We start from the raw sequence: 26175 nt of genomic DNA, 5'->3' as shown, positions 1-26175 counted from the left end.
AATGGAGTAAATTTTAATAGCCAAAGATTGAATTTAAATAAAGTTTAAATAGTTTAAAAATATTTTACTATTTAGAAATATTTAGAAAGTAAAGTAAATTAATTGTTAGCAGCTAAATTTTTAGAAAATACCAAAGATTGAATTTAAATAGTTAAAAATTCAAAAAAATAGAAATAGAAAGTAAAGTAAATTAATTTTTAGTAAATTAATTTTTAGCCAGAGATTTAATATAAATGCTAGAGGTTGAATTTAAATATAGTTTGAATAGTAAAAATTGCAAACATTTTATCGCTATAATTAGCAAGTAAAGTAAATTAATTTTTAGCAGCTAAATGTTTAGAATATAAAATGAAGTAGATTTTTGCCAAAGATTGAATTTAAATATAATTTGTATAGAAAGTAAAGTAAATGAATTTGCTGCATTTCAATTAATTAGCTTTAACTTAAGTAATTGAACAATTATAACTATTTTAATGCTATAAGCAAATAGCAGTATATAAATAAAAAATATAAATTCCAAGCTATTAAATCAGTTTAAATTTAAATACAATTTAAAACTTTTAGTTTAGTTGCAATTTAAATAAATTAAAGTGGCTACAAATGTAATTGAACTGCAATAACTTACTATATAAAATTATAAATAATTTAATTAACCACAATTAAAATTAACATTTGAGCGTGAATTGCTGCGTTTTAATTTAAAGAAAGCTAAAAGAAAAATGAATTAAGTATCAAATCTGTAAACATAACTATATAGCCATATATATAGTTTATGAGCATTTTTTGCAACTTTCAATTTAATCACATGGCGATTTTGCAATCCAATCAAGCCAAACAGCAAAGTAGAAAAAAAAGCTGCAAAATTAGCTTCGTTAGCAAGAAGAAATGAAAATATTACGCATACGCGATGGCAGCCAAGCAAAAAATAAAGACACAAGCATAAACTTAATATGCATGCCACGCCCCCAGCTCGTTGCTGTTGTTGTTATTATTTTTTTTAGACAGGCACAATGCGCGCCTGCAGACAATAAAAGACAACGGACTGCAAGGCGCTAATGAAATTTACTGGCTTGGACACGCGCCTACGACAAGCGGCTAATGAATGTGCAACAGCAGCAGCAGCAACTGTTGCAACTGGTAATAAAAAATCAGGCAAACGAATTGTCGTTAATCAGCGCTGCAGGCGGAATGGCTGCGGTTGCAGTTGCAAGTTTATTTTTTTTTATATTTTTTCACTTCACTTCACTTGTAGTAAAAGTTGTTGTTGTTGCAGCTAAGCACCCACACACACACACACACACACACACAGTTGCAATCAAAACTGTCGCCTATGAAAAATGTTTCAGGCCAATGGCGTCGCCATGCAACAACAACTTGCAACCCACACACACACACACACATGCGGCTGCCTGCAACAGAATTTATTTATATATTTTTATATCCTTTATGCTATATATACATATTTTTTTTTGCTGTTCCATTGCATTGCATTGTTGCTTAACTGTAGTTAAAATACAACATGGATTATTTAACATTTCGCTGGAAAAGTTCTTTACGTTTTTTTTTCATAGTTCGCCAGCTGTCAATGCAATGTACAATGGGCTCGATTGTAAGCACTAGCTACGCTCGATTTGAGTGTATATATTGCTATATATATTGCTTCATATATGTTTAGTTTAATTTGATTTCTTGCAATTTTGACTTCAATTTTGCTGTCAACGCGCATTTGTCTAACTTTTGTTTAAAAAAATAATTAAAACTGCTTTAATATTAACATATAATAATTATTTAAAATAATTTGCATTAAATTTTTATTTTCTGCGCATTAAGCTGCATTTAAATGATTTAAAGTTTTTTTTTAAATAATTAGTTATGTTAAGTAATAAGCTAAAATACAAAAATAAATAATGCCAAAATATTTAAAACAAATTCTAGCCACTATTTTGTAAATTACTGTTTATAGTTTTATACATTATTGTTAGCTAAAATATACAAAATTAAATTATGTGAAAAATATTTAGCATGCTTTGTACTTAAACTGACTTGAATTAAATAACGCTTTAAATTAGAATTATATATATATTTAAATTCAATTGAAAATACAAAAATAGTTAAAGCAATATTTTGTTAATATGTCTGGTGTATATTGATAAATGAAATATAGAAAATTATATGTAATAAATTAATGAAAATATTTTGTATATTCTTAGAGTTTAGTTTAATTAAATATATATTTAAAATCAATTAAAAATACAAAAATAGTTAAAGCAATATATGTGTGGAGACTAATAAAATGAATGAAATATAGAAAATTATATGAAATATGGTATTAAATATATCAAAATAGCTTATAAAAATATTTTGTATGTTCTTACACTTTAGATATTAATTAAATATATGTTAAATCAATAGAAAATACCAAAATAGTTAAAGCAATATTTGTCTTGGAACTAATTTTGTATATTAATAATAAATGAAATATAGAAAAAAATATATAAATATATCAAAATAAATTATGTAAACTAAATTGAAGTCTATGCAAGCTATTTATGTCACTAAGTATTAAGTTAGTTAGTTAGTTGCTTGCTTAACTATTAAAATTTAGTTAGCGCTAGAGTTTGCTTAATTTTTTGTTTTAGCGAACATAAAAATATTTAGGCACTCTTAAATACATGAAACATGTTTGACAACTGCTTGACATTTATTTAAATTTTCAAATATTTTTTTTTATGAGCAAAGTTTAGAGCTTTGCGCTTTTAGACTAAAAATATGTTTCGAGTTGGCGCCAGACATAAACTTGTAGCTAAAGTATTTGGAATATCAAACTTTGACTTAATTGCGGCTGACACAGAGACACAGCAAACTGACAGGGCGGACGGACAACAATTAGCATGGGCAACAAATTTAATTTGTGTTACAGTCAAATGCGCAAAAATTTACAAGAAAAATCCATAAAACATTTACGCAACTAAAAAAAAAAAAAATGTGCAAAAGCAGCAAAAAAAAAAAGAAAAAGAAAAAAAACTGTTGTCAGCTATTTGAAATTGTCATGAAAATTTGATAAGGTTTTTTTTTTATACAGAAAATGAAGCAAATGAAAAATGAGTATAGAATATACATGTGTGTGTGTGTGTACATAACTGTATATAGCAAGCTTGGGAGCTGAGCGTCAACCATTTTGTTGTTGGGCTGCTGATTTTTTGGGGTAGGCTAAGTATCATGCACAGTCGAAGCTGCAAAAAAGTTGAAAATCGATATGCGGCTGGCAATTAATTTAATTAGCAGCAGCAACTAGCAACACTAATGTAAAAAAAATTAAAAATAATGTTAAACAATAAAAAACAAAATAGTGCATGATTTTTGTAGCGCTGCTGCTTAGTTTATTTATTAATTTTTTGTAGTAGTAAACTGCGTGGGCGTTGCTTTTATTATTGTTGTTGTTGTTGTTGTGAATAACAATTTAGCGTTTGCTGCTTTTTGGGGCTTGGCAGCAGCAAATTTTGTTTGAAGTTTGTTTTGTAGTTGAGTTTTATGTGTTTTTGGGTTCGCCTGTCATTTTTATTAAAATTTCATTGCGCGCGCAAAACTCAAATAACAACAACAACACAGCACGTATATATGTATATATGTATGTGTATGTATAGCAAAAAGTTGTGCGCTTTGCTTGGTTGTTGAACCGCACTTTAGTGTGCGTGTGTGTGTGTGTGTGTATTTCATTTTGGGGGTGTGGTTCGCAACGCAACAACAACAACAGCGCAAAGTTTTGAGTTAAATACAGCTGCCAGCACAACAACAACAACAACAAAAAAAAAACGTACGTAGCAGCAAAAAAAAAACGCGACTGCACTGCTTTGGCACAAGCTTCAGCTGAGCGCTGCTGCTGCTAAAACGAGATAGCAGCTGCAGCCAAAACAAACATAACTCACACACACACAGACGCGCGCACGCAACCATATAGTGCGCTCGCTCTAACGCGTGGCGAGCAGCGCGTCAGCCATTGCTTAAGAGAGAGATCTCTCTCTCGCTCTTTGTTACTGCTACTTGCTGCGTCGTCGCTGCCCAACGTCGCTGCCGACTGCGCTGCTACGTTGCTTGCCGTTTACGCTACGCATTGAAAGGTGTACAACGTACGAAAATCAGTTTCAAAGTAACATTCGTGCCGCTCGGATTGTGCGTCGTACGTTGCTGCGCTCTCGTCTGCGTTTTGTTGTTGATTTTAAAAAGCAAAAAGTATAACAAACAAACAGCCAAACATACACATGTAAACACACACACACACGCGCACATACATACATAATAATAACGTTATATATGCGCGTTTGATCGCTGATGATCGTTGCAACAAACAAAACTTTGCTCTCTCTCTCTCGTGCGTGTTTTTAACAACAAACAAAAGTTTTTAACAACTAAGCAGTTCCAAGTTCTATATATATATATATAGCTATAGCTTTCTGTATAGTGTGCATTGTTTTTTTTCGTGTCCAACGCAAAGTGTACGGCATATAAATAAAAAAACAAACAACAAACAAACAAACAACAATGCAATGCACTTGCATGCAAACAATTTTGGATCTATATAATAATTAAAGTTGCACTTACAACACTTTTTTGCTGTCTAACACTGGAATATTAACTGTGCTACAAATTTTGAACCAAAGGTAAGTCTGCCGACTAACTGTTAGTACATTGATCAAATCAAAAGCAGCGTAGCGCAATTAAATTTATAAATTAGCATTTCAAAGGAACGGAAAATTATATGCTAATGACTTTGGCAACCCAAAAATATATATATCTGTTCGATTTTCATAATTTTAATGGGCATATTAATGCCGCCTCCTTTTATTTCATTTGTTAATTAGCCGCAGTGTAGCCCAACTCACTAAAAATTTAACTTTTTGGAGCTACCTGAGCAGCAGTAGTCGCAACTACTGTGCGTCGCATTAGCCCCCATCTCACTCACTCGCTCTCTCCCCCTCTCTCTCTCTTTCTTTTTTTGTTTGCTGAGCGGCTGCGCAAGCGACTTGTAGCGTTTTTTAAAGCGTTCGCTGCGACGGCTTCAGCTCACATTATTCACACATTTTGTTATTGTTGTTGCTGTTGTTGGTTTCATTTGTTGTAGCAGTCGCGCTTTATTAGCTAATTTCAAAGCGGCGAGGCTATAAATTATAAAAAAATATATATTATGCAGCCCCAGCAGACAATAATAATATACATTTGCATATGAGTGGAGAGCAGAGCTTGTAGCTTTCAACTCTTAGGCTGTAGTTTAAACATATTTCACATTTGCAATGGCATAAGAAATATAAGATAGATAGAGGTTTTCCATATAAATTGGAATGCAGATAGCAATTTTTCAGCATAAATTAATTATGTGTTAAAACAAAATAGTAAAAGCGCTGAGCAGCGCTAAAATAAATATTCTCACACTAATTAAAACTAGAATTTTTGTATTGAAAAATTGTCAATCTTTGAAGATTTAGCGGCACATTAATTTTACAAAATTCAAGCAGCAAGAATAAGCAAAAAAGCAATGAATTTCAATTTAGTTTAGTTTGGATTATTAATTATATATAGCGCGGCATATTAATTTTCAAAAAATTTATTACATACAAATGTGTGAATTTAGTTTAGTTTGTATATAAATTAATAGCAAACTAGACGCTAAATTAATTATATTGGTTTTAAAATAAATATTTTCAGCTTAAATGCAACTAAAGTTTAGTATAGAAAATGCAGATTAATATGCATACAATTAATTCAAGTTAGAAAATGCCAATTGAAGCAGTTAAATGTTATAATATAATATGAAATGAAATAATGAAACTAAAATTATATAAAAAGAAACGTATAGAACAGAAAATAGAAATTAAAATACATACAATTAATTTAAGCATTTAAAATGCAATTCAAATAGTTATAATATAATAATAGTTATAATATAATAAAAAAAATCGCAGCTCAGTAACTAATTGAAACTAAAATTATATGAAAAGAGTCGAATAGAACAGAAAATAGAGAAAATAAACATACAATTAATTTAATTAGTTGAAACACCAAATTTAAGCATTTCAAATGCAATTCAAATGGTTATAATATAATAATAGTTGAAATACAATAAAAAAAAATCGCAGCTCAGTAACTAATTGAAACTAAAATTATATAAAATGAAACGTATAGAACAGAAAATAGAGAAAATAAACATACAATTCATTTATTTAGTTGAAACACCAAAAATGCAATTCAAATAGTAGTTATAACTACTAATTGAAACTATGATTTATATAAAAAGATATATATAGCAGCAATTTGATAAAAAAACAAACTATAAACACAAATTCTGCGCTTTTTAATTCATTAATTTTGATACATAGCTCTAGCTCTTGCTCACACCCACGCGAGCCAAAAAAAGACACAAATTCAATTTCAATTTCAATTTCATTTATTATTGTAGTTCATTCATTCATGCCACATCCGTTACTTGTAGCTCCAATTCAATTTCAAGATTTATGAATTGATCGCGTCGCGACAGTTTGATAGCTTATCTACAGTTACACACACACACACACACGCCTCAATTTGTCTGTGTGTGTGTGTGTCGACTGTCTCTAGGCAAACTACAATAATATAAAATTTTCGTCTACGTGTCAATCTTGAGGCTCAGCATCGCGACTGCGACGGCGACGGCGTTGACTTTGGCTCGCCTTGCCCTTAAGTGAGTTTTGGTTTCTTTATTATTAATTTTGTTTTTTTTTTATATGTTGGCTGCAGTGCTTGGCTCATTACGCTGTTAGCCTCAGGTATACATAACTCGAAATTTTCGGCTTCTCGTATTTCGTTGACAATGCCATTTAAATAGAAATCACTCAAAAATAAATATAAGCAAGCCAAGTTATCAAGATCATATTGACAATGCGTCAAATTGTTGTTGTTGTCTCAGTGTCTTTTATTATTTTTTCTTATTCTGCTCTACACACATTTATTGATTTATTTTGACTGTGATGCAATCAGAGTTTTTATTATTTTTATAACTTGAAGGCAATACAATTTGTTTATTGTTGTTGTTGTTGTTTGCTATTTTTACAAATTTGAATTGCCAGCAGGCACTTGAATAAAAATAAACAAACGTATCAATGACCATGCCAAATTGTTAATTAACACAAATTGCAGTTACTAACTAGCTAAATTAAATGCTTAAGTGATGCAAACTAATTGCCATAAAAATTATAAAATTTAGAGCAACGAATTTAGCAATGAGCTAACTGTTAAATTGCTCAAGTGTCAATTTAATTAAATGTGAAAAACTAATTAAAAAAAATAACGTCAAGCTACTCAGCGTCAGCTACTTAACTTGAATTTCTAGGCCAAGCATACAGATATAGATATATATATATAGCTGCTAGACATTTAAATGCGTCTTAAACTTGTCAAATCTTCACACTTTTTCAATTATTTGGCACGTTTGTTAATTAAACTTCAGGCTAGCATCAACGTCAGCGTGTCAAGCGAGCAGTAGCAGCAATTTTACACATCAGCAACAGTTGCTGCCAACAGCAGCAGCAGCAGCAGCAGCAACTCAACGTTTTCTTTTTTTAAATAAATATAATTTTATGCGAAAATTGCAAATTTAAATGTCAAAATGCATTTGCGTAGAAATGGCGTAAGCCAGAGAGAGAGAGAGAGAGAGAGAGAGCGCGCGAGAGTTGCAATTGCAACTTGCAACTTGCCTCAACACGCAGCCGACGCTAAAAGTTCTTTGTGCGTTTTTATTAAGTTGCCAAGCAGACAAGACAAGCTTATTATGGCTAGGCCAAGCGGCCTAAACCCCGCACCCCCCATCGACCGCTACAGTCTTAAGTCAACAGCCGGTTGCTGGTTTAATGTGCCTTGCAGATTCCAGTAGCAACTTGTGCTATGTAAATGAGCCTGAGAAATAACTATATATATATATATATCTAGTTGGCTTATATTATATGTATATGCTGCTTGCTGTCTGGCCAAAACGCGTTATTCACACATTTACACTGCACTACAAGGCAAACTAGCAATTGACTTTGCTTAGTTTTAATTCGTTTATTTTAAACTTTGCAATTGAAACATTTTTTAATATTTAAAAGCGCTTTATATAAAAAAAACATTATTAAACTAAACTTATTTATCTATAAAATAAAATTAATAAATAAAATAATAAAATTACATTTAATTTAAAGCAAGTTAAGCAATGCGTATAAAATTAATTTTAGCTAATTCTGTGCTTAATAAATTTTTGAAATTGCAACTTATGCTGTTTGTTATATAAAATATTATATTAATAATTATTTGAGCCTAATATAAGCTTTTTTTATACATTTTTTGAATTTAATTACAAAGTTTTTAAAGTTTTTAAAAATTATTTGAGCAAAATATAAGAGCTAAGCTTGCTTTAATTCAAAAAACTCAACAGTAAATGCAGCAAATTTTAATTAAAAAGCTTAACAAATTAAAATATAAAAGCTAAGCTTGTTTTATTTAAAAAAATGTTACAAAAAATGCAGCATATTTTAATTAAAAAGCTTTACAAATTAAAATATAAAAGCTAAGCTTGTTTTACTTCAAAAAACTCAACAAAAAGCTTTTAATTTTTAAAGAAAAATATTGCCTACTACAAAATAAATACTAAAGCGGACTAAATTAAATATTTATGGAGCTAAATTATTTATATAAAAAGCAAACTAGAGCAAGCAAACAAAAGTAAAAATATAAATTTAAAAGTTTGTTAGTGAAAATATAATAAAATAAAAAAGCCACATGACTTTAAATTCATAATATGAGCTTAATCTATTTTATATAAAATGTTTGATATAACAAAATTCAAAATAAATTAATAATATAAGCTTAAGCTTATTAAACAAATGCGCAGCAAATTTAATAAAAATAAAACAATTAAAAAGCGAAATGCATTGAACTTTTATAATTAAAATAAGTTTAGAATGCAGTCAAATAAATTTGATTAATGCTTATATAAGGAAATAAAAAAAGCGCAGCTCAAACTGAAACTAAATTGTTTGAAACGTAAAGCAAAGCAAAGAGTTTCGACTTGCATAAATCAAATATAATAAACAATAATTAATTATAGCTGCAACTGCTGTTCAAGTCAAAGTTCAAGCTAACTTTAGTTCGATTAGTTGGATTAAGTGTGCGCCACTTGTTGTGCACTGTAGACTTGCTTAGCAGTTATAAGTTAAGTTAAGTTGTTATGGAGCTTGACTCTGGCTCTGGCTCTGAGGCTGAAGCTGAGCGCTTTTGACAGCTCGTTGCACTCAACGAACAGTTGAGTTGTTCATATTAATTAGCGCGTGTTAGTTAGAAGAAAAAAAAAACTAACTATGCTATGCCAATTCGTCTGTCACTTTCTAAGCATCAGCTAAAAATATATATATGCAAACAAATTGGTAGCGCATCATTAATCTTTGAAAATATCAAATTTGCACAAATTCGATTTCGAGTTCCCATGAGTTTTGTAGCTTGACGACTTTCCCAGGTTACGCAGCAAATGCTGCGGCGCGACTGCTGCTGCTCCATTAATTGTTGTCTCTCGCACTAAAAACAATAAACAAAGTCAAAATCAAAACTGCGTCTTGGAACTTTTCTCAGCGTTCGCTGGGGCTACCGTTTCAGTAGTTGTTAAACTTTAAGTGCGGGCGCGCTTGAAATTATTTTTGTTGTTTATTTTCCTAAGGCTGTTTACCTACAGTTTTCAAATTTTTGTTGTTGAATATTTTTTTTTTTTTTTAACAAATATTATTTTGACCGTAATTAAAAGGATTGCAAAGCGAACGGAAATTGAAACTGAAAGTGAAAATCAAAGCAGCATACAAGCATGTGTGTGTGTGTGTGTGTGTGTGTGTGTCGTACGTGCTGCCTTGTATAGACAAAATGATTTGAAAACGACAGCGACACAGTTCACAGCGAGTTCAAAAGTCCCTCGGGGCTTCGAACTGGGGGAAAGGCACACACACGCACACACACACACATACACGATCCAATGACACAATGGCCAGCGGGGCCACATGTTTCAGTCTGTCCGTCTGTCTCTCTGTCTTTCTTTCTTTCTTTTTTTTTGCCATGATTTTTCATAAATTAGACAGCGCCAAAATAACAAGAATATCACGTAGGCGCGTAGTCGAAATCTTTGTCTATCTGTTGCCTTTTGTATTTTTTATTTTAACATTTGTCACATGTATAAAAAAATCAACATCAAAAAAATTAGACAGCATCATTATGTATTTTATGCCTTTGCCTCAATTTTTGTTTATTAGTTGTGACTAATTGCATAAAAATTTCGAAACTCGCAAATAAATAACTAAATAAATGTTATAAAAAATATACATTAAAAAAAAATGTGTGCTAAAAAATTATATTTTGCTTATTTGCTATAAAAATTAAATAAAAAAATATATATAATTTTTTGGTATAAATATATATAGTTTTTTAAATGGGAGCTGAAAAAATATATTTTGATTGAAAAAATATAAAAATTGTAAGTTACACCAAAATTATAAAAATATTTGCTCAACAATTTGAAATATATTTGGTTATTTGCTATAAAAATTAAATTAAAACATATTATACTTGAAACTAAATATTACAAAAATGTATTAAAATTTCTAGCTGCTATAATCATTTATTTTATATTATTTATATATAAATTATTTAGTACACTTCAGTTCAATTCTTTTCTACAACTTTGAGGCTAAACTAAAACAAATTTTGTTATGAAATGTTTGTAGCAAAAAATTAGCATATATTAAATGATTTTTGTATATATAACTGTAGCTGCTGCCTACCTAAGTCGTCTCTCGCTAAGATTACCCAACGCCCAGGCCCAGTGTCGTCTAATGTGGTTTTGGGTTTCGAGAGGGCAACGCCTAACTTTGGCTTTGGCTTTGGCTGCAATATTCCGCAAGATCTTTGATCTGAGCCGTGTGTGGGATTAGCTTAGCGATTGGCATCATCGTAGAGAGCCCGCCGCAGAGGCAACCACACACATGCAGCCAAGATCAGAGTGGAACAAAGAGTGCGAGAGAGCGAGAGAGAGCGAGCCTAGCATTAAGATTAAGAACAGATCAGAGCGGCGGCGGCGGCGGCCGAATACTCAAACTCAAACTCAGTTGCAGGGATTAAGTCCCATCTATATATATATAGAAAACTCTTTTGTGCAGTTTTCTTTTTTGCATTTCGTGCGAAAATGAAATTGCTGCTATCGGCGATAAGGCAAAAGGGACAACGATATAGGTTAGACCTATATAGGGTCAGGCCAATTGCAGGGATTAGCACGAACACCTCGACGATTTGCACATTGTTTTGAAATTGGAAAACTCAGCAGCAAAACTATTTGTCACATATTCATAACCACACACACACACACATACACATACAGAAAAAAGAATTTGTTTTGTTTTGTCATGTCGCTTTCATGGCTCAATGCATCCCAATGCAATGTACAAGAAATGGAAACCGGCAAAGCCAAAAATCCAAAAAAACTAAACCACTCAAGTGCGAAAGAGAGAGAGCGACTCTTTGGTGGTGTTGTTGTTGTGGTAGTCTCTTGTCCCAAATTACATGCTCACGCGCACACGCAAATTAATAACACATCTGGCTTAAATTAGTGCAACGATCTGGCAACGCTTGAGACAGACTTTCTCTGGGGAATTGCAATCATACAGCTTGCAACAAAAATAAATGCAAACATTTGTTCTGCAGGCTTAGATCAGCTTTAGAACAACTTTAGAACAATTTTAGAACATGCTTAATTACTTACTTTCTTTATAACTTACATACTTGCTGCTAAATGCATATTTAGATCAATTTTAGCACAACTTCATATCAACTTTAGATCTTATTTATTAACCTACTAATAATTCCAATGTAATTTATACATTTTTCCTAATACTCGCTGCTAATTTACGATTTAGATCAACGTTAAATACATTTTAGATCATGTCTAATTACAACAAACTAATAGTTCTAATGTAATTCATACATTCTTTCTAACACTTGCTGCAAATCAAAGACTCAGATCAACTTTAGATCTTACTTAGCTACAACAAACTACTGCGCACATATTTCTACAAGTTCTACAGCTTCCAAAATATTTAGCTCAACATTTTTAGCTCATCTTTAACTTTTATGTACTTACTCACAAAAAACTATGCTAATATTTTATCATTATTTCTTCTTTTTTTTTTGCCTTGCAGATAACTGAAGATTTAGTACAACTTTAGATCAACGCCTGCAGCAGAGTCGTAAGTGAGCTAAAGCTTAAATTCACAGCAACAACAGAGAGCGGTAACCAGACTGCGATCCGCTCGCTAGCGAGATAGACAGAGAGTGAGTGAGTGTGCCTGTGAGAGCGAGAGAGACAGAAGACAGCTTCAAAGTGGCGCTCCATTCAACAGAAGCCTTAATGGCGGCGGGATTTCTTAAATCCGGAGATTTGGGACCGCATCCGCATAGCTATGGCGGACCCCATCCGCATCATTCGGTGCCGCATGGTCCATTGCCGCCGGGCATGCCGATGCCATCATTGGGTCCCTTCGGCCTGCCACATGGTCTGGAGGCTGTTGGGTTCTCCCAAGGTATGTGGGGTAAATATCGCAAAAACAATTTTGGTATAAAAAAAAAACAAACAACAAACTTCTCAAAAGAGAAAATGTGCTGAAAGTCTCTGCGTAGCAAACTGTTTATAAATGATAAATGCCTGGCCCCAAATGATAACTCAATTGGCAACAACTCTCGAGACCAACTCTCGAGCTCTTGCAGCAGCAGCCGATTGCATCATTATCAGTTAAATTGTCAAAATGAATAATGAGCCAAAAGCGACTGCCAATGCGACTGAAAAACTCCACTTGGGTTTGCTGACGCTGCTAAATTGACAAACCAACAACAACAACAAGCAAAGAAAAAAAATCATAAAAAATAAATATCTGGCTACAAAATGCTAAAAGAGTTAACAAAAGCGTCGTCGGGGCAAATAATAAAAAAAAATGAGAGAACAGACAGACAACTGCAAAATCAATACAAGTATATATATATTATTATTGATATATATAACGTCATCAATTTTGTTTGTCGTGCATGTTTTGTTATAAGCTGACAATAATTGCAGACTCGAGAGCGAGCAGCTAAATTAAATCAAATCGCATGAGCAGCAAAGCAAGAATTTGGCACTAGCGCGTAGCTGGTGCATAAACTAGTTACTAGGTTACAGTTCTAAAAAAACAAACATTAAATTGAATAAAAGAGAGCAGTCAAAAGAGTAGTAAGTTAATAAGTAAGTCGGAAACTAGCTGAATTATTCAAAATAATAGCAGTCAAAATAGTAGCAAGCAAAAAAAGTAGCAGTCAAAAGAGTAGTAATTAAATAAGTAATAGTTATTGTAAATAAAACAAAAAGCGAAATTAGTCAAAATAGTAGCAAGCAAAAAAGTAGTCAAAATAATAGCAGTCAAAATAGTAGCAAGCAAAAAAGTAGCAGTCAAAAGAGTAGCAATTAAATAAGTAAAATTAAAAGTAAATAAAATAAAGAAGTGTTGGGAATTAGGGAAATTAGTCAAAATAGTAGCACTCAAGAGAGTAGCAAGCAAAAAAGTAGTCAAAATAGGCAAATAAATAATAATAAATAATAGTAATTGTAAATAAAATAAAAAGAGTCGGGAACTAAAATGAAACAGAATAGTAGCAGTCCAAATAGTAGCAATCAAAATAGTAGCAGTCAATAGAGTAGCAAGCAAAAAAGTTGTCAGAATAGTAGTAGGCAAATATAAAAGAGTTGGGAAATAATATGAATCAAAATAATAGCAATTAAAATAGTAGCATTCCAAATAGTAGCAGTCAAAATAGTAGCAATGCTACTACGAACTGTAGAATTGGTAACTACTGACATCGTTTAGCGAAAGTGAACTGCTCCCCATACTAACTACCGCGCACTAGTGCAGTAACTACTCTACGCTACAAATTCGCAGCTTTAGCTTACCCTTGAGCTAATTAGTGCAAACCAAATTCCAGGGCAGCAACATAATTAAAATACACACACACAAAAAAAACCACAAAAAATAAATAAATAAATATTAGTAACAAATGACTGCAGTTCATTAAACAAGTCCAAGCCAAAAGGCGTTTCAAGGTTTGAGGCAGCCGAAACATTTATAAATTATATACGAATTGCAATTAATTTTGTTTCATCACCGGCAACCATTTTGGAAAAAGCAGCAACAATAGCGTAGCGTGCGAAAGAGAGAGCAATACGGCAGCTGCGCCGCCAGCCAAAGTTGAAGTAAAGTTTTTTTTTTGCTGCTGCTGCTTTTTTTTATACAATTTATAAATTCATGATCAAAATGACTAACTCATTAATTTTTGATAGCGCTTGTATGTGTATGTATGTGTGTGTGTGTGTGCGAGCGAGATAAGCTAGAGTGCGGCACAGGGATGGAGACAGACACAAAAGGGGTGCACACAAATGTTTGGAACACAGCCACGCGGGCAAGCAAACAATGCTGCAGCTTAGCTCACACACACACACACACACACAAGCACGCATATGTCTATATATATTATATACTTGCTTTATATATTGTGCAAACGAGGGGTGGGCAACAACAACTGGGGTTGGTTGATTTGCTGCTGCTGTTTTTGGTTTTTGCTTCTTTTTTTGGTTTTTTTTGGGGGTTGTTAGCTTAAGGGTTGCGCTGCTCTTGGCCTACACGTCGTATGCGCTATATACTGTACTTTCAGCACATTTTCAAGCTACGCAGGCAAATTGAAAACGGCCACAGGCATAACAATTTTTAGCTAATATATATTTGCTACTTTCTATCTCTCCCCACTTTTTGTTAACAGGTGTAAACACAAGAAAACAGCGTCGTGAACGCACCACATTCACACGTGCCCAGCTCGATGTGCTGGAGGCGCTTTTTGGCAAGACACGTTATCCGGACATTTTTATGCGCGAGGAAGTCGCACTCAAGATTAATCTGCCCGAGTCGCGAGTACAGGTAAGACTTGAGTTCAATTTAATTTAAATCTAAATACAATTCAACTCATATAATGTATATCAGTTATATATAACAGCTTTCTGCTCATATAATGCACATCAGTTATATATAACAGCTATCAAGCAATAACTTTCTATATATGTGCATATGTCGCCTTCCTTTCAATTAAATTTAAAAGCAAAAATCCATTATTAATTTGCTTGCATTTTTCAACTAAATCAATGCATGTACTAAATATTGTGCTAAATTTAGCACATATTTTATTTCATGCTTAATATAGCGTTGCAATTTTTATTTGCTTTATAATAATAAATTTAAATTAAAACTTACTCTGACAATTTTGAAATTAGCTGCAATGAAATTAAAAACGAAATAATTAATTAATTCAAATAGCACAAAAATATATAAAAATTTATAATTTATAAAAATTGCTTAAGCTTAATTTTTTGTGTATAATAGCTGCAGTTTTTTATTTAAACTAACGTTTAAATTAATGTCTTATATTACACTAAAGAAATGGAACTAAGAGCTGATTTGACTTTAATTAAAATTTTTTATTAAAATATATGCAATAATTTTAAAGAAAGTTAAATTGAATTAAAGTTTTTTATTAAAATATATGCAATATTTGTAAACTGCAATTTTAAATAAAGAAATTGAGTTTGAATTTAAATTTTTAATTAAAATATGTGCAATAATTTTAAATTGCAATTTTGAGTAAAGAAAAATCTGAAAGTTAATTAAAATTTTTATTTAAAATATACGCAATCATTTTCAAAATGCATTTTTAAATAAAGAAATTGAAGTTGAATGCAATTTTAAATAAATAAGCTTATAATTTTATTTTTTAAATAGCCATTGGCACAAAAAGCTTGCAAAGTTTTTTGCTTAAAATTTAAATTAATAATTGAAGCATTTAAAATTGTTGCAATTAGCTTGAAAAAATTGTTGACCCCCTGCCCGTCTGCAAAGTTTGTTTACTTAACAATAGAAGCAGACAAGATTAATCTTTGTGCAAACTTAATAACAAAAGTTTTTAATAGCAGCTTAATAAACTGCAACTAAAACAAAATTTAGACTGAAACGCAACTTGGCTAAGCTGAGCTGTTGCCTTTTTGGCGGCCAATAGGCTGACTGACTGCTGCTTTTTACAGTTTGACGCCTGTCGCTGACTTTCATAGGCAAACACACACACACACACATATGTGTGTTTATTATCACACACACACACACACATATGCCTAAGCAAATTGTTTAATTAAGCATAAGGCGGCAAAACGCGCCCCCAAAGCCAAAAATTCTAGCTTAAGCACAAAAATCCATAAAACAAACAAATTACAAGCCAAGCAGCAGCTTGTAACTGTAGCGTGGCAAAAAGTGGGCGTGGCAGACGCACATATGTGTGCGTGTGCGTGTGTGTGTGTGTGTGTGTGTGTGTGTGTGACTTTAGCAACAATTGAATTTTAGCTGCTTTGGCGTTTTATTTGCACAAAGTATCAAAGCAAAACCCCCCACCCACTGCTCGGCACCCTCTTGCGTGCGGCTTCAAGGACATGCAGCCAAAGTTTGCTCTACGCATTAGGCAAGCATAATTTGCGCTAATTTTTCCTCTACATTTCCAAACATCTCTATTTGCTGTCAGCGAAGCGTTCGCTGCTGTTTATTTAGGTGTCCTTGCTTGTCGTGTCCTTGCTGCCTAAGCAAACAAACTGGCTGCGAATGGCCCAAGCACTGATCCTGCGCCTGAGCCTGCTGGCCAAGTTAGCAAACACAGCCGTTGCCAATATCATCCAAATCGATCTCTCAATCTTCGCAAAAATCGCATTGCATGTTTGTTTGCTCTTTTGCTTTTGTCCTTTTGTCCTGGCCCTGGCGCGCTTGTAATTTAAGGACGTGACGTGACATTGTTTAGGTCGTTGGCCCTGGCCTAGTGGGAAGCCCCTGCAGTGGTCGAGCCAGAAACGTAAAACGACACGTTTCGCAGCAGAGAGAGAGAGAGAGAGAGAGAGAGAGAGAGAGCGAATGAGCGAGAGAGCGCGAGCATTGCAGGACACGTTGCATTTTCTTTAGTTTAGCTCTAGAATTTTTACAATCGCTACGTTTTTTATACAAATCGCTTGCATTCCGCTATGTAATGCATACTCAGCATGGGCGTAGCTGGGAGGGGGGCTTAGTATAGATTTTTTTTGCGTGCACAGTGGTGCTAATTAAACTTAATTTACTTTGCTTTGGATAGAAAAATAGTTACCTAGATAGAAAGCTGATAATTTAGTAATAGAAGCTCAAGATCATTAAGCAATTTTATGTTTAGAGATAGAAAGATAGATAGCTAGATAAATAAATAGTTAGATAGATAGTTAGATAGATAGTTAGACAGATAGTTAGTTAGATAGATAGTTAGATAGAAATCTCATTATTTAATTATAGAAACTCAAGATTATTAAGAAACTTCAGCTAATAAATTTAAACTAGACTGAGCTGAACTTAATAAAAATTAACAGCTATCAAATTCAATAGCGACTTATATTAATATATTTTAAAGTATATAAAAATATATTTTGTATAAGCAAAAAAAACTTATTTTTTTTAATATAATTTATTTTGTTGTTGTTATACTTTGCCACACTGTGCACACTGCAGTGACGCAACGCAACAAACTAAGTAAAGTAAAATAAAAAACTAACGTTTGGCGCAATATTGAATTACAAATAGAAAGAAAGCAAAGTAGAAGAAGAAGAAGCAGCAGCAGAGAAGCCGCAGCGCATAGAAATGCCAAAAAGGTAACAAAATTTGCTGCAAACTATGTCTAGGTGTGTGTGTGTGTGTGTGTGTGAGAAGCCCGCTTGAAGCTTTTGAAGAAGCCAAGCAACTCAATTAGCAGACTGAGAGAGAGAGAGCGAGAGCGATAGCGAGTGGCAAATAAATAAAAAATAACATTAGCCTGGCGAATATTAATTGAATGATAGTCATCTTAATGGCCAAAATAGGCGGCAATTGAAGTCAGTTTCATATTTTTTTTGGTAGCTGGGCGTAATTGCCACTGTACTAGCTACGCGTGGGGTGTTGCTGCTGTGTGCTGTGTGCTGGTGGTGGCTGCCACTGGGGTGTGTGTGTGTGTGTGTGTGTGTGTTGGTTGATTGCAACCAATACAAATAACGTAATAATTTTACGCAGCTTATCTGCAGCAGAACAGCGCAAACATTTACGCCCTAATGTTTTCATTCGTTCGTAAACGCAAACAACGCAACGCAACGCAACGAAACGAAACGAAACGGAACGAAGCAAAGCGAAGCGAACTGAAGCGACGAATACACGCGCGCGCTCTAACTGTGTGTGCGTGTGTGTGTCGCTATCATAAATCAAGCATAATAGTACCCCCAACCCCCGCGCTGGCCCATTGTCACCTCTGTTACAGCTGTTGAGGGCTTAAGTGGGCGCGCGGGGAGAATTTTGTTTGCAGCCATTTTTAGTGCTCGCTACAAATTTTTTTTTTCATTTTTATTTTTAGGTACAGGCGGCTCTAGGTGCCCTGCAAGGGTAGCAGCAACTCTTTTTAACATTTCCCTTTTAGTTTTCTCTTTATTTTTTTTGTTTTATTGTAAAAGGATTTGTCTCGTTGTCACACACACACACACACACATAGCTCAAAAACTTTATATATATAATATGCACAGCTGTTTTATAAAATTAATTTTCCCATTGCGGGATTAACATTTTCAGTCGCTGATTTTTGCCACGCCGCAGCAGCAAAGAAATAAAAAACTCTATGTATGTGTGTGTGTGTGTGTGTCTGCATAATTTACGTTGCGTTAACATTATTTGAAGTTTTAACAAATCAGCTTAAAATCAAGTCAAGTTTTGTTATTGAAATTGCATTTTATATTCACTTGTTTAACTTACGCAAAGCAGTAGCTTTTTTTTTATTATTTAAACGCTGTAATTAACACTTTTTAATTATTTTATTTAGCCGCACACTTTTCACTGCTTAACACGCACTTAAAATCACATGCACTGACTGCACTTCAAAGAGTAAAAGAGCAGCGCAGCTTTCAATCTTGCGCTCTCTTCAGCTCTTTAGTTAGCCGTTACTTTGCGCTCTTGCGACGTCAGCAGCGGCAGCAGCAGCAGCAGCAGCTGCTTATCTTAGCTTAGCAACAAGCAACGGTACTTGCATTCTCAATTTGTTTGCTTTGCTTTTTGCTGTTGCGTTGCGACTTTTGCGCTGACAAATTGAATTGGAATAACTGTCGCTATATTTAAATCAAATTAGTATTCATTTTAATAAAATAAACTCATGTTCAAGTTGTCAATAGCTTGTGAAATTAATTACGTAGCAATTATTTATGTCACATGTGTCAAATAATTCAAAAATAAATTAATTGAAATAAACTAGTTGAGTTTATTATTGTATTTAAGTCAAGCTCAAAATTATTGAAAAATTTGTACAATTTAAATCAAAGCAAACAAATTCAATGAAAATCAATCAACTGCATAACTCGCTGATCAGATACGAATCAACAATTTTAATTATAAGCGTTTCAAGTATTTTTGCTTTGAAGTAAATAACAAACTGCATTAGTACATCAAATAAAGTGCAAAATGTGCAAAATAATATAAAAAAAAATTGACATTGCAGCTCATTAAACGATATCAAATGAAAAGAATGAGCGAGTCAAACTCAAACTCAATTGAAAATTTGTAAATTGAAATTGAATTTGAAGTAGGCGAAGGAAATCAAAAAAGGAAGCAAAAACTTGTGCTGACAAATAATGAAATTTGATACGCCTTGTTTAATGCTCTTTTTGTTGTGCGCCCACGCCCACCCACTTGAGCTGAAATCAGGGAGTAGTGCCGAGTCCCTGGTTTTTGTGTTGGGCTCGTTACGTGCAGCAATGAAATGCTCGAGTGGCCACAGCCGCGTGGCAAGTGTTAACTTTGGGAAATGCCAGCAGGAGTTGGTGGTTAGCAATGAAGAGTGACTGGGGCTGGGGGTGGTGGCTGGGGGGGGTCTTCGGTAATAAATTCTGCTGTTTACCAAAGCACAAGCCATTAGCAAGCAAACACCAACCCCAAATAACAAATCACTGAAACAACATTACGGTTTTTTGGGTGGGTTCTCTCGTGTGGGTGGTGCGGCTGCACTTAGCGGATTGTTTGCAGCCCCTTAAGCATAACAAACAAGGCTAAGTGAATTCCTTGCGCTCGACTGTGCCGCTTTATGGGCTGTTTATTGTTGTTGCTGCTGCTGCTGCTGCTGTCAGCAACATAATCGAGATGTGGCAGCAGCCAGTGGCAGCAACAAAAATAAATAACTGTAGCCCCGTCGGCTGTTATTATAACTTTATATAGCGCGTGACTTTTTGCACTTGTTGTCGTCGTTCGTCCTAAATTTTGAGCTTTTCCTGTTGTTGTTGTTGTTCACGCCTTCAAGTGTGTGTGTGTGTGTGTTTGTGTGTGTGGCAATAGCTAATATAATTTATTCATTGCAAGCAACGCATTGAAAAAAAAAACTAATTGATGTGGGAAAATTGCAGCTTGATGTTTGGAGAGAGCGCTAGAGAGTGGCTGGAGTGGGTGGTTGGGCACTGGGGCGTGGCACACTTGATTAAGCAAATACTTGTGCCTAAATGCACGTGACAACTTTTGCTTGTTGCTATCAAAATACTTGCAACACATACTGTACTAAAGCTTAAAGTAACTCTGCCAACTCTACACAAAAATATGCAAAATATTCTACAAACTCTACAAAACTTTAAGCAATGCTTTTTAAATTTAAATAACTCAATAACATTTTAACATTAAAAATAAAATTTATAAAAGTAGCCAACTCTACACAACAATATTCTACAAACTCTACAAAACTTTAAGCAAAGCTTACGCTTATGCTTATTAAATTTTAAAAAAATATAATTTTCGATTTAAAAAAAGGCTTAATAAATTTTGCATTCAATATTTAAAAATAATAATAAAATTTTATATTTGTATTGCTAAATAGCTTTGAATTTAGTTCAACAAAAAATAGCTCGATTTAAAATGAATAAAAAATGAATAAATAAATAAAAAAAAATACTATCATATTTTTTATAAAGTAAAATTTAAATTTCAAAATAATGTTAATTCAAATTTTTGAAAAATAAAATTTTTGTAGCTTTGCCAATATTAAAATTCTTTAATATTAGAGTTAAAAAACTTTCTATTTCTAAATTTGAGCAGCTATTTTACTTATAAAATAAAATTTAAATTTAAAAATAAAATAAATATTTAAATAGTTATTAGTTTTAGTTCTTGTTTTATAAATTTTACTAATTATTTTAAATTTTTTTGGTTTTGCTTGCAGGTTTGGTTCAAGAATCGTCGCGCCAAGTGCCGGCAACAGTTGCAGCAGCAGCAGCAATCGAACAGTTTAAGCAATTCAAAAAATGCCAGCGGCAGCAACAGTTGCAGCAGCGGCAGCCGCAACAACAACAACAGCAGCAACAACAACAGCAACAGCAACAACAACAACAGCAACAGTACAAGTGGCAACAGCACGAGTGGCAACAATGGCGCCAATAAATCAAGTCAAAACAAAAGTGGCAACAATAATGCAAATGCCAGCGGCGGCAACGGCAACGGCAGCGGCAGCAGCAGCTCAACAGCGGCAGCGGTAAGCGCAGCGGCTGTGGCAGCAGCGCAATCGATAAAATCACATCACAGTTCCTTCCTCAACGCCAACAACAGCAACAACAACAACAACAGCAGCAGCAATGCAAGCAACAACAACAACAACAGCAACACAACGTCTGGCGGCGGCAGCAGCAACATTTCGGCAGCAGCAGCCGCAGCAGCTTTAAATGTAACAGCAGCGCATCAGAATTCGTCGCCGCTGCTGCCGACGCCAGCAACATCGGTGAGTCCGGTGAGCATTGTGTGCAAGAAGGAGCATTTGGGTGGCGGCTATGGCAATGTGGGTGTGCCCAATAGCGTGGGCGTGGGTGTGGGCGTGGGCGTGGGCGTGGGCGGCCTTGGCTTGTCCGGCGAGGCGCTGCGTTCGCCCTACGATACGCTGAAGGAGGCGGGCGGCGATATTGGCGCTGCGGCGCATCATCATCACAGCATCTATGGCAGCGCTGCCGGCAGCAATCCGCGCCTGCTGCAGCCCGGCGGCAACATCACGCCCATGGACAGCAGCAGCAGCATCACGACACCCTCTCCGCCCATAACGCCCATGTCGCCCCAATCGGCAGCAGCGGCGGCACACGCTGCGCAGTCCGCACAGTCCGCCTCAGCAACGGCGCATCATTCGGCCCACTCGGCCTACATGTCGAATCACGATTCGTACAATTTCTGGCATAATCAGTATCAGCAATATCCGAATAACTATGCACAGGCGCCCAGCTACTATTCGCAAATGGAATACTTTAGCAATCAGAATCAGGTCAACTATAATATGGGCCACTCCGGCTATACGGCCAGCAACTTTGGCCTGTCGCCGTCGCCCTCGTTCACGGGCAGCGTAAGCGCGCAGGCTTTCTCACAGAATAGCTTGGACTACATGTCGCCGCAGGATAAATATGCGAACATGGTGTAGAATCTGTTGTTCCAATGCTGCGGCAGCAGCAGCAATCGCGGTGGCGGCAGCGCCAGCGGCAGCGGCAGCACAGCAGACAGCAGCAGCGCCAGCGCCAGCAGCGAGCCGCAGCAGCAAACAGTCGCTGAACAGCAGCAGCAGCAGCAGCAGCAGCAATATGAGCAGCAGCACTTTAACTAGTTCACACACACACACACACACATACATATCGCTGTCTGCACTCCCACATATATATATATATAATTTTTTTTTGCTTAGTCTATAATATAAATATTTTTTTTTAAACTAAGCTAACTATGTGTGTTTTATATATAATCACACACACACACACACACACACATGCATGTGCAACGAAGTAATTGAGTGATAAATTAACAATTTTCTTCTACTCAAAACTCATAAGCTTAACAAATTTTTTTACTCTGCGTATGCGTGGTTTTTTTTTTTTTTTTTTTTTAATTTGCACTCAACATTAATATATATAGCAAAATTAGCGCGCGCGCAACTTTAGTGCTGCAAAAACACTTGTAAAAATTAATTTAAGCTGCATTAATTTCTGTCTATATATATATTATATATATATAGGGCGCAGCCTAGAGTTTGCCAGCGCTGCATATCAAACTAAATATATAATTTTTTTCATATAAACTCACATTTCATAGCTAAAAACTTATATGTACTATATATATATTTAACATATTAACGTTATAACAAGTGAATTGCAAGTTTAAAGTTCAAAGCATCATTTTGTCGTCTCTATATAATACATATATATATATATATTATTGTAACGCAATGAATTAACATTTCAGACTTTAAAAGCAAAAAAAAGTAAAAAAAAATCAACAAACTTAAGCGCATATATTTAGTCATAAGTCCTTGCTATATGCTATATACAAAAAAAAATATAATTATAGTAAATTTTATTGCAATTAACAAACGCATAAGCCACAATCCAAAAGTAACAAAAAAAAATTTATATAATACTTATAACTAAGTGTAAAAAAAATGTGCATAACATTTTAATTTTAAAACAGCAAATTTGTACATATATATAGTTATATATGTGTAATATGTTCAATTTGATGTCAACAAATTATGCTATATAATAAAAATTAAAAGTAAGCAGTTGCTACTTACACACACACACACACACACACTAATACACATTTAATTAGTTGAAATTAGTTTAGTTTTCTTTTTTTTTTTTTTTGTTTTAGTTTTTAAGTTCAATTTAATTGTAATTTAGTTTTGTTTGAAAAACAAACACACACACACACACACATACATACACATTAGCTACTAATTAAATATAAGTGAAATTTTTTTCCACATATTCAAAACATTCAAAAAAAAAAAAGAACAAAAAAATATATATAAAAATAAAATTGAAAAGCAAGCAAATGAAAATTAGTTTATAATATTTAAGTGCGTATAAACATTATATATGTATATACTACATATATTAAATCACATATATATAAACTATATATATATATATATATACATACATGCTAACATTTAAGCAAAACTGGTTAATTCTTTTTTTTTTTTTTTAATTATAAAACTAAAATAATTGTAAAAAGTTCAAAAATATGATCAGAGAATAATATATAAAAAAAAAAACAAACAAAAATGTGTAACTTTGATTTTGTCATTTATTTTAGATTGATCTCAATCAAATATTATTTATAAAAATATTTTTAAATTTTTGAAGCTACGCACGCGTCAATAAAATTTAAAGTAAATGCGCATCAATAAAAATATTTATAATTAACTAAAAACAAAAGCTGCAAAATTTTCAATCTTAGCGAAGCAAAAAAAAAGTTTTTCTAATACATTTTTTTATACATATTCAAATAGTTTTGATTAAGCAGCTTATACTAATAGTGAAGAAAGGATAAGAAAGAAGAAATCTACGAGCCCGTACCGCTAAAATTTAAAAAGCACCCGAACCAAGCCTATAAAAGTTGCTTACTTATTTTCAAAAGCAATTCAAAGCAACAATAGACCCAAAAAAAAAGTTTTCGTAAATTAATTTTATTAATTTTTTATACACTTTGACATTTTTGTAAAAAATGAAAAGGGTATCATGAAGTTGTGCAAATGTATGTTACAGGGAGAAGAAGGCGTGGCAGACCCCATAAAGTATATATATCCTTGATCAGCTCGACGAGCTGAGTCGATATAGCCATGTCCGTCTGTCCGTCTGTCCGTCTGTCCGTCCTTCCGTCTGAATGTTTGAGCAACTGTTTCTTAGCAACTATAAGAGCTAGAGCACCAAATTTGGTATATAGGTGCTCCTATATCCAAACCCAAACGCTTTTATTTTTATTTTTTTTTCATGTTCCCTCCTCCCCGCAAATCAAAAAAAAAAATATATAAGGCAGTAGAAAAATCTTTAAAATCTGAAATAATCACAAAATTGCCTAGTCAGTTTTCGACCGATTGTGCAAGTTTCAAAACGATACATAACTTAGGAATTATTCACATTTCAATTTTCAATATAGAAAGCAGCGGAGTGCACGTGCTGACGCGCCATACAACGTCGCTGCCGGCGCAGCGGCGCCGTCGCTGCTGACGCTAAATCGAAAAGAGTTGTGACGCGTTAGCTGTTTTGTTTGTATTATGTGTTGGTGAGTGCATGCGTGTGTTTGCTGCGTACCTAGTCAAAGTGTATTTAAATGTTTGTTGCGCCCAACTTTAACCTGTCCACTTGTTTATATTATATTATTAAGTGAAGAGGCAAGCACGAAGACTGGCAGAAATCGTGAACTTTGTCTGAAGTTCGAGCAGTTAAAATTAAAAGAAACAAAAATTCTTTGCAATTCAAAAAAGTTTGCTTAAATTAATATTAGAAAAATTTGCTTAAAAATAAATACAGAAAAAAAAAATATGCTATGGAATATATTACAAAAATATTTGCATGCAACATTTTATAAATAGAAAAATTTTCAGAAATTTCACGCGCTCTAAAATTTGCTTGCTCATCCAATTGTAACAATTTTTGCTGATCGAACTACCCACACACAACTCTGGCAACAGACAAGAGGCAACAACAAAAGCAACAGTAGCTAAGCTGACTCAGTTAACAGGATATATATGCCTATATATATATATATAAGCAGACAAAACTAAATGCGAGGCTCGTTGTCAAGCGATCTTGCCACGCATGAAGCGGCATAATAAGCGGCATAACAACAAGTGAGCGCATTAAAGTTGGGCGCAAGCAACTTTTAAATACACTTTGACTAGAGTTTGTATGGCGCGCTGTCTATATTGAAAATTTAAATGTAAATAATTGCTATGTTATTTAAGCGATCGCTCTGAAATTTTGGATAACGCTCAAAAACATGCTAAAGTGTATTTGTAATTGTATTTCAGATTTTTCAAAATTTTTTAATTGCTTCGAAATCGCTCAAAAACATGCTAAAGCGTATTTGAGTTTTGATTCAGATTTTTTATAATTATTTAATTGCTTCGAAATCGCTCAAACACAAGCTAAAGCGTATTTGTAATTTATTTCAGATTAAAAATACTATTCAAAAAATAATACGTTTTGTGCGATTTTCGGGG

General features: G+C 33.7%; 1 protein-coding gene across 2 annotated transcripts; it reads left to right on the top strand.

The window, feature by feature from the left end:
- Nucleotides 1–4592: 4592 nt before the first annotated feature.
- LOC108605819 (homeotic protein ocelliless) lies at nt 4593–22684 on the top strand. 2 transcript variants are annotated; one of them, XM_017995625.1, is made up of 4 exons: nt 4593–4658; nt 12234–12614; nt 14875–15029; nt 21367–22684. In XM_017995625.1, exons 2-4 carry the CDS (start codon nt 12443–12445, stop codon nt 22597–22599), a joined length of 1560 nt encoding a protein of 519 aa, XP_017851114.1. In that variant the 5' UTR covers nt 4593–4658; nt 12234–12442; the 3' UTR covers nt 22600–22684. The 2 variants fall into 2 exon arrangements, with proteins under 2 accessions (XP_017851114.1, XP_017851113.1); XM_017995624.1 differs by having other exon boundaries at nt 12234–12623.
- The last annotated feature ends 3491 nt before the right edge of the window (nt 22685–26175 follow it).

The sequence above is a fragment of the Drosophila busckii genome, chromosome X, assembly GCF_011750605.1.
Source record: "Drosophila busckii strain San Diego stock center, stock number 13000-0081.31 chromosome X, ASM1175060v1, whole genome shotgun sequence".
Classification (NCBI taxonomy): Eukaryota; Metazoa; Arthropoda; class Insecta; order Diptera; family Drosophilidae; genus Drosophila; species Drosophila busckii.
The sequence above is the reverse complement of the archived record's forward strand: the minus strand, read 5'-3'. Positions and strand labels throughout refer to the sequence as shown.

Bases quoted from the DNA above. Each gene is read 5' to 3' on its own strand.
- LOC108605819 (XM_017995624.1), top strand. From the start codon at position 12,443: ATGGCGGCGGGATTTCTTAAATCCGGAGATTTGGGACCGCATCCGCAT. The intron at 12,624-14,874 runs GTAAATATCGCA...TTTTGTTAACAG, and splicing joins GTTCTCCCAAGGTATGTGGG to GTGTAAACACAAGAAAACAG. The intron at 15,030-21,366 runs GTAAGACTTGAG...TTTTGCTTGCAG, and splicing joins TGCCCGAGTCGCGAGTACAG to GTTTGGTTCAAGAATCGTCG.